A 9,829-nucleotide genomic window follows, 5' to 3' on the forward strand; every position below is an offset into this window, starting at 1 on the left:
CACTTATTCTGGTTATTGAATACATACTTTCTGAATACCTATTATATTCTTGGCATCCATGCCGTGGTGGGGACATAAAAATGAGAGTAAGACACAATTCTTGTCTTTAAGGAGCTTACAGGAAATTGAAGAAAAACCAATATATACAGATGTCAGCACAATTTGATGACTAACTAGATATGGAGAGTAGAGAAGAGGACAGAGTTCAGGATAATTCCACATTTTCAAACTGGGAGACTGAGAGGACTGTGGCACCATCAACTATGAATTAGACTAAGGAAAAGAAACTATTTTTTTTAATATATAGCATTTGAGATACTTATTGACTATTCAGGTAGAGCTGTCTAGTAGACAGCTGAATATATATGTTAGGAAGGGAAATAATAGATTTGAGGATCATTAATATATAATTGCTAGTTAAAAACTAGCAGTGAAGAGCAATGGTCTAAGGGCAGATGGCAAAGAACAAAATTATTTAAATCAACATTGTTCAATTCAGAGAAGTCCAGTAAGAGAAAAAAACTTTATTGAACTCAGTAATTAGGAGGTCAGTGGGTAACTAATGGACATATACTCACAAAGTTCATCTGTTCTTTCATTCATTCATTCATCTAACTACTTAATATTATTTTTAATCCTCACCCAGAGTGAGGACATTTTTTCCATTGATTCTGAGAGATAGAGAGAGAGAGACAGACAGACAGACAGACAGACAGACATTGATGTGAGAGAAACACATCGATTGGTTGCCTCACACACATGCCCCAACTGGGGGCAGGGATGGAACCTGCAACCAAGGTATGTGCCCTGGACCTGGAATCGAACCTGTGTCCCTCTAGTGTGCAGGTTGATGCTCTAACCACTGCAACACCAGCCAGGGCATCATCTAACTACTTATTAACTGAACATTCACTGAATACTTAAGATGTGCCAAGCACTATACTATATGCTATAGAAACAAAGCTGAATAAGAAATAAGAAGCTACCAATGTGGAGGGGCAGGCAGATAATGTTCCTAACAATACAATGTATTAAATGTAAAGATAAGAAAGAATACCTATTTACCATATATTAAGTAAGCACTGTGTCACATACTTATCTCCAATTCTCAAAATACTCCTAAACAGGATGATTACATTTATTTTATAACTGAGGAAATACTCAACGAGGTTAAAAGTAACTCCTCCAAAGATACAGAGCAAATAAGTAGCAGAACTAGGATACAAAACCTAAGACTATCTGGTACCTAAGTCCGAGCTCTGTACACTTCCTTATGCTACCTCTGATTCAAATTTCCCCAGTTTACTTATTTATTTACTTTTGAATATATAGAAAGGATTCTTGATATATATTTTTCCTATTTAAAAGTGTTAAAAGTTTTAAGAAGCTAGAGAGAAATTATTAGGTTTATTTAATTTACTCTATAGTCCCAGCATAATGAAAACTTTGGTGCTTAACCAATGTTTTTATAGAATAGTGATAGAATTATTAATCATACAAAGAGAATCTTTGTTTTATACTCTGACTTCTGAAAACCTAACTTTATTCATACCCACAGAATTCTTAATATGTGACAATTAGGTTATATGAATAATCCATAATGTTTTAATAAAGAATAAATTAAGTTAAAAATACATTCTACTTTCCATAGACAAACTTGAAAACTACCAAAGTACAAAGGAATAGTAATATATTAAAAAAAGAAACTTTAAAATGTCTAATTACCTTCTTTGCAAAGGCCAAAATCAGCAATTTTCACAAAGCCTTCTGTATCTAGCAATAAGTTATCCAATTTCAAATCTCTGTTCAGGATTAAAAAAATGCAAATAAAAAAATCAATAAAATCAGTAGAAAATGTAGTAAAAAATTCATTTCATTAGGAGCCATACTTTCTCTTTGCTAAAAACAACTTTTTCAAATTGTGATTTGAGATTTAAATACTATATTAGAAACATTCATTTTTCTTTCATTTGAAAAATGTATTACTCTACATAATATAGTTTCTGAATAATTTTCATTATATAGAATAAGAAGAATGTATTTAATAAAGAATGTTTTCTCTATTTAAATATATACTTAAAAACATGAAAGAAATTTAAGCATTTGCCTATACACCATCCATAAAAAAGAAATGTCTAACAGTACAAAGAAGGTGTTAGGGGGCAGGTTTAACTCTCTAAGAGAGTAATTCAAAATAAAGAGAAAGCTATCTATCCATACTAAATGATTACAAATTAAGTTAAAAATAGTTTATCCTGTGAGTAAAACAGGACCATGAGGATACCCTTACCTGGAAAATATTGTTAGAAGTTTGAGTAAACTAATGTTTATAGTCTCCTAATTCTGACTGGCTTTCCATATGTCTACTCCAAAGCAGCGATTTTCCAGTGGTGTGCTGCAAGAATTTTTAAAGCATGCAATATTTGATTGTTTAGTCAGGGCACTAACCTCTTTTCCCTTAGATTGTCAATAAAAAAATGACAACAGTCAACACAACAATAGCCATCTGATATGAATGAATCAAAATTATTCAGATCAGCAAAAATATATTTTTTGGTGTGCTGTAGAATTTTAGTAATTAGTTTATGAGTGCCATGAGATGAAAAAGTTTGAAAATTGCTGGTCTAGAGCAATGCTATTCAAAGTGTGGCCCATAGACTAGTTGCTGGGCTATGAACTAGTTGTTCTGGTTCTGCAATTTGATAAGGAGCCTGCACCAGACATAAATAAGTTGTCACCAAAATACACTGTTTAGTTGACAGCAAGACTTAATTAATGAAGCAGCAGGTGATGCTTTGCACTCTGGTACAAGCTACTAATCTTAAAATGAAAAAATTTTGAGTAGTACTAGTTTTACAGAAGTTTTCTGAAGTTGAATGTAAAATATTCACCAGGATGCCCTAGCTGGTTTGGCTCAGTGGATAGAGCATCGGCCTGCGGACTGAAGGGTCCTAGGTTCGATTCCGGCCAAGGGCACATGCCTGGGTTGTGGGCTCGATCCCCAGTGGGGGGCATGCAGGAGGCAGCCGATCAATGATTCTCTCTCATCATTGATGTTTCTATCTTTCTATCCTTCTCCCTTCCTCTCTGAAATCAATAAAAAAATATATTTAAAAAAAAAAGCCGAAACCGGTTTGGCTCAGTGGATAGAGTGTCGGCCTGCGGACTGAAAGGTCCCAGGTTCGATTCCGGTCAAGGGCATGTACCTGGGTTGCAGGCACATCCCCAGTGGGAGATGTGCAGGAGGCAGCTGGTCGATGTTTCTCTCTCATCGATGTTTCTGACTTTCTATCTCTCTCCCTTCCTCTCTGTAAAAAATCAATAAAATATATTTAAAAAAAAATCAGTTGACAGAACAAAAAGAAAAAAAAAAGAAAAAAAAAAAAGAAAAAAAGATAGAACCTGGCTGGAGATCCTGGCTAGAACCAGGCGAGAGAACCCAACCATGCTGATCAACTGAACGCTGCCTCCGTGTCATTCCTTCTTTGCCAACTCTGTCCACACCTTTGGGAACCCTTGGACCTGCTGGGGCTGGACCCCAGCACCACTGTTGCTGTAGCCTATGTGTTTATAATTAAGGCCTGAGTAAAAATAATGAAGTAATCCTTGATCAAATGCTAAAAAAAAAAAAAAAAATATTCACCAGGATGAATATTGTTGGTGAATTATATTATCAGAGGCCAACTCATAATTTGACTACTATAATTACATAATGGGCAGAGGTTCAGGAACAAAGAGGTCCATCATATAATTCCTGTGTTAACCATGTCTTTCAAAACTGGAATTTAACTTTTGCGAGGTCACTTATATAAAAGAGAAAATTAAGAAGCTGATTAAACACAAAATATCCTTCTTAATTATCTTTAGTTCTAATACACACCAAAGTAAGCCATTAAGCATCAAAACTTCACTTACCTATAAACAATTTTGTGTTCATGTAAATACTGTAGCCCAAGAACTACACATGCAGCATAAAATCTAAGAATTAAATAAGAAATGTTTAATAAATTCCACTGCTCTTGAATCCTAGTTTATACTTTTATGCTTCAAAGCAGAATTCCATAGTTAACTAATTTCACAAATATTTATTTAGTTTTTACTATATGCCAGACATAGTAAGAAATGTGCTAAATATTAGGAGAAAAAAAGAAAAAGAAAAAAAAAAAGCAAGCCCTGCCTGCTGTGGCACAGTTGGTTGAGCATTATCCTGTGTACCAAAAGGTTGCTGGTTCGATTCCCAGTCAGAGCACATACCCAGGTTGCTGGTTTGATCCCCAGTAGGGGTGCATATGGAGGTAACCGATTAATGTTTCTCTCTCTCCCTCTCCCTTCTTCTGTCTCAAAAAAAAAAAAAAAAGAAAGACAAGAAAATCAACAAAAACATATTAAAGGAAAAATACAATCTCTGCAATGGAAGCCATTAACTTTGCCTGATGGCTTCCACTGTAGTCCTTCAACCTGGTCTGTAGGAGAAATTACAATATGCCGTAAGGGCAGAAGGACAGTGTGAAGAAAACTTTCATAGGGGAAATACAGGTCATTCCCTTGAGAAGGAAATAGAGGTGTAAGAGGCATAATATTTTTGAAAACAGTAATGTTTACTGTGGCTGAAGTAAAAAATGGGGAAGAAGTAACGAGAGAGGAGGCTGGAAAGACAGCTTGGGATCAAGTTGTGAAGGATCTTGAGACATTATGGATACTGAAAGTTTTTCTCTTTGTGATAGAGAATCAAACTATTTTAATCAGATTTGTTAGATATTTCTGATATTATCATGAAGGTTGGAGTAAAAGTAGGTAGATATCCAGAGGAGAAAATAATAGATAAGGCCATTAGGATAGTACAGATGGAAATTGTGAGAACCTTCATTGTAGTACTAACAAAGAGAAAGCAAGGATAGATTTAAGAGAAATTTTAAAACTAGCATGACAGGACTTAACACATTTCATACCGCTCAGTTTTCTCGTGTTTCACGCGCCATCTGTTAAGGACCGCTCACGAGTGTTCTCGTTTTTTACGCCCATGGAAAAAGGAGCGAATCTAGATACTTATGTAAATTTTGTTTGGTCCCTCTTCATAGAGGAAAATGTTTTACTCAGTACCATACATTAAAAAAGTACTAGGAACTTTAATTGTTTAATTGTTTTTGTAAATAAAAATGTTATAATTATTGAAAAACAACACCTAAAGTGCATTATGATGATTTAAATAACGTGCAGTTTGCCCAAAAACGTGCGGTCCCTGGCGTATATCTTAGAGATTTCTATGCGGTACGCAATGTGTTAAGAGTCTCATTGGCTGTGAGGATGAGGAAGAGGAAAAGCTTAAGATGACTCTCAAGGTTTCCTTCTTAGTGCAATGAATAGGTAAAAAAAATACAGGAGTAGCCAAAGTTGTATTGGGAAAATGAGTTTGGCCTTAGATTTGTTGACTCTGAATTGTCTTGGGGCAGGTGAAGAGGTTTAGAAATTGGATAAATGAATTTGGATCTTAGAAAAACTTGCCCCAGCTAGAATACTAACTCTTGAGAAGAACAGGACCATGTATGTCTTTTTCATTGTTTATACTAAACTAGAAGCCTGGTGCAAGAAATTTGTGCACGGGTGGGGTCCCTAAGCCTGGCTGGCGATCAGGGTCGATTCGGTTTCCCTCCTCCTGCCCTCACCGCTGATCGTGGCCTGCCGGCCGGGGGAAAAGGCCACAATAGATTTCGATCCCCAGTTTGGAATGTGCAGGAGGCAGCCAATCAATGATTCTCTATCATCATTGATGTTTCTATCTCTATTTCCCTCTCTGAAATCAATCAAATATATATTTTTAAAATGCAAGGTTTTTAGAGGAAATAAGGTAGGGCAAGGGAGCTATTGAAAAAAAAAACAGGGGGGCATTTGAGATCTTGCTCACATTTCAGATAGGATAACCTAAGGTGGTCCTCAGGGGGTGACAGTTGAGGAGGGGCAGTGGGTGGAGCATGGCACTGCGGGCTGAGGAACGGGCTGTAATGACTGGGAATGTCTGTGACAGTGACACTGAGTATGTGCTGGGGACATCGCTGGGATCATTCATCCCCAAGAGGTTTTGATTCCGGACGGCAGGAGAAACACAGAGATCAGTGGGCCTTTCTTAGTCTAGAACAGTGGTTCTCAACCTTCCTAATGTGGTGACCCCCAATTTCATTGTTACAAATTGAACATAATTAAAGCATAGTGCAGGTTGAGAACCGCTGGTCTAGAAGGTGGCCTAGGCAGCAGGAGCAGGCTGCCCTGCTTCCCTACAAATGTAAACATGCAGTATAACTGCACATGACGTCAGTCATACGGCCAAATCAATCCCAGTCAGCGCTGGTGGCTGTGTCCTGCCACTCTCTGGCTGTGCTGTGGCGCTGTTGGCCAGGGAGACCGAAGCCATGCCCCTGACTGCACATAGTATACGAAGGGGCAGGCAGGAAGCTGGAAGCTGGAAGCTGGAGCTGATGTGGCATGGGCCCGGCAGCACTGCATCCACTGTGGAGCGGGATGGGGAGCAGCTATCGGAGCGACCGGCTTTGGAGTCAGAGGGGCTGTGCTTCCTGCACACCACTGGCCGTGAGCCGCAGGACCAAGGGGCAGTGGAATGGGGGCCACCGCCAAGGTTGGTGCGTGGTCCTTCGCAGCACACCAGCCAGGCTGGGTGGGGCCTGGGGAGGCTTTTCCCTCCTGGAGTCGCTCTTCCCAGGGCGGCAGCATCCAGCCGCTTTTTCTTTTTCCAATTTTTTTTATTGGAAAGCAAGCTCTAGGCTTGCAGTTCCTGGAATCCCTAGGCCATAGCGTGCGCCACCCACTCCCTCTTCCTGATTGAGTGTCAGCCTGGCCTGCGCACTCTCACAATTCAGGACTCCTCAGGGGATGTCTGACTGCCAGTTTAGGCCCGATCTCAGCCTGGCTTGCGGGGATCAGGCCTAAGCCGGCAACTGGACATCTCCCGAGGGATGTAGCAGTTCTCCAAGAGGCAGGCAGCCAGGAAGAAGCCCGAACTGGGGCCGGGCGCTGTGTTGCTCACACTCATCCCGGCCCGCTGGGCCTGCTGCCGCTGCTCAGCTTCTAACTGAGTGGCACTCCACCTGTAGGAGTGCACTGACCACCAGGGGGCAGATCCTGCATTGAGTGTTTGCCCCCCCCCCAGTGGCGGTGCGCATCATAGCAACTGGTCGTTCCACTGTAACAGTCGCTTAGGCTTTTGTATATATAGACTAGAGGCCCAGTGCATGAATTTGTGCACAGGTGGGATCCAGCCAGCCTGGCCCCAATCAGGCCAGATCGGGGCTGGGCTTGTCAGGAGGAGGAGATGGCGGGAGGTTGGCTGGTTGGTCTGCCCAGATTGGGTCCGATCACAGCCTGGATCAGGGCTGGGCTGGCTGGGGGAAGGGGCTGTGGGTGATTGCCGGTGGGCCCTGCCCCCGATTGGGGTTGGGGAGCTGATTGGGGCCGGGGCTGGTCATGGGGAGGGGCTGTGGGCCAGCCAGCCCACCACCAAATGGGGTAGGTGGGGGGTGCCAATCGGGGGCCAGTGGCCTGGGGGAGGGGCAATGGGTGGTTGGCCGGCTGGCAGTGCCCCTGATTGAGGTAAGGGGGCCGATTTGGGGTGGCGCCAGGTGGGGGGAGGGGCAGGGCTGACCTGGGGGAGGGACTGCGGGAGGTTGGCTGGCCAGCCCCACCCCCTGTTGAGGTGGGGTGGCAATCAGTGGTGGGGCTGGCCAGGGAGAGGGGCTGTGGGCCAATCAGGGTGGTGGGGGCCCATTGAGGGCGTGGCCAGCTGGGGGGAGGTGCTGCAGGAGGTTGGCTGGCCCCAGCTCTGCCCCCTATTGGGGCGGGGTGTGTGATCAGGGGTTGGGTGGCCATGGGGAGGTGCTGCAGAAGGTTGGCCGCCCAGCCCCGCCCCCTATTGGGGTTGAGGGGGTGCGATCAGGGGCAGGCTGGCTGTGGGGAGGGCTGCGGGCCCACTGTGGTGGGGTGGGCTGTTCGGGGGTGCGGCTGGCCGGGAGTAAGGGTGGCGGTGTTTGGCCAGCAGGCCCCGCTCTTGATTGGGGTGGGAGAGTCCGATCAGGGACAGGTCGGTGGGGGAGGGGCTGTGAGGTTGGCCGCTGTCCCCATCCCGATGGGGCTGGTTCGCTGGCCACAGTGGGCATCATAGAAATTAGTTATTAGGTTGTTATGGCCATTATGGTAGCTGCCTATATATATATATATGTGTGTGTGTGTATTATTATATATATATATATAATAATAATAATAAAAGCGTAATATGCTAATTAGCTAATTAGACTGGATGTCCTTCTGGACAACCTTTCAGGTGAAGCCGGGGCTATGAGGGAAGCCAGGGTCTCAGGTGCCAGAGGGAAGCCGGTGCCGGCAGCCAGGGGAAGAAAGGCCTAATCTTGCACGAATTTCGTGCATTGGGCCTCTAGTACATATATAAAGACTAGAGGGGCCCGGTGCACGAAATTCGTGTACGAGGGAGGGGTTTGTCCCTTAGCCCGGTCTGCACCCTCTCCAATCTGGGACCCCTCGGGGGATGTCTGACTGCTGGTTTAGGCCCAATCCCACAGGTATCAGCCTAAACCGGCAGTTGGACATCCCTCTCACAATTCGGGACCTCTGGCTCCTGTTTGCCTGCTTGCCTGCCTGATTGCCCCTAACCGCCTCTGCCTGCCTGCTTGATGCCCCTAACTGCTCCCCTGCCGGCCTGATCGCTCCCAACTGCCCTCCCCTGCTGACCTGATCACCCCCTAATTGCTCCTCTGCCGACCTGATCACCCCCTAATTGCTCCTCTGCCGACCTGATCACCCTCTAATTGCTCCTCTGCCGGCCTCAATGCCCCCAACTGCCCTCCCCTGCTGGCCTGATTGCCCCTAACCGCCTCTGCCTCGGCCCTGCCACTGTGGCTTTGTCTGGAAGGACGTCCGGTCTAATTAGCACATTACCCTTTTATTAGTATAGATGCCTAACATAATGCCTGATATGTGGTAGGCATACTGAATGAGGAGGCAAGTAATAAATAAATGAGTGAGTTTAAAAATGTAGATCTGTCTTCAGTGTAGAATAGGTTATTAGGAGACACTTAGGAGAGTCAATTCTTAATTATACAAGCAAAACATGGATATTTTCTCTATCAAATACGTAGAATACCCTTGCCCCAAGACATAATATTTTACTTATCGATCTACCATCTCATCCCCAAGTGACTATCATCCATAGAGATAACTATTCTTGTCAGTTTGGTGAATGTTCTTCAAAGTTTTAGAATGCAGTTACATGTACAGGTAGATAATACAGCTATGTTTTGTGTTTACTTATTTTTGTTGTTGTTAACCCTCACCTGAGAATATTTTTTCACTGATTTCTTTAGAGGGGAGGGAAGAGACAGAGAAACAGAAACATTGATATGAAAGAGACACATCGATTGGTTGTCTACTGCATGCGCCCGGAGGGAGCCAGGGATCAAGAATCGAACCCTTGACCCTTCAGTCTGCAGGCCGATGCTCTTTCCACTGAGCTAAACCGGCCAGGGCTGTGTTTACTTACTTTTATAAAAATGGAACACAATTTGAAAAAAAATTTAAAATGCAAGTATTTAGAAATATTTATTTGATAAAACATTAGATCTTATATAAATACTTGTCAAAATTTAAAATATTTAACTAAGGTCCATTAGAACAAATGTGATTCTAAGATGCTAAGGTGGTTTTTTATACATACATTTTTAGCAAACTTATTTTGGCAGCAAAATAATATAACAATTATAAAAATACTTTGATTTTTCTTTCTTTCCTTCTTTGTTAAATAGATTTCTCT

At 42.9% G+C, this 9,829-nt stretch overlaps 1 protein-coding gene across 5 annotated transcripts in view; it reads right to left on the reverse strand.

Annotated features, from left to right (window-relative positions):
* Positions 1–9,829, reverse strand: part of PKN2 (protein kinase N2) — a 157,442-nt gene that overhangs the window by 9,118 nt on the left and 138,495 nt on the right. For all 5 annotated transcript variants that reach the window (XM_005885314.2, XM_014532603.1, XM_014532604.1 and 2 more), the window contains exons 17-18: positions 3,916–3,978; positions 1,726–1,802 (exon numbers count right to left, since the gene is read on the reverse strand). In XM_005885314.2, coding sequence (XP_005885376.1) covers positions 1,726–1,802; positions 3,916–3,978 — 140 coding nt within the window. The remainder of the gene's footprint in view (positions 1–1,725; positions 1,803–3,915; positions 3,979–9,829) is intronic.

This window comes from Myotis brandtii, unplaced genomic scaffold (assembly GCF_000412655.1).
Source record: "Myotis brandtii unplaced genomic scaffold, ASM41265v1 scaffold90, whole genome shotgun sequence".
Taxonomy (NCBI): Eukaryota; Metazoa; Chordata; class Mammalia; order Chiroptera; family Vespertilionidae; genus Myotis; species Myotis brandtii.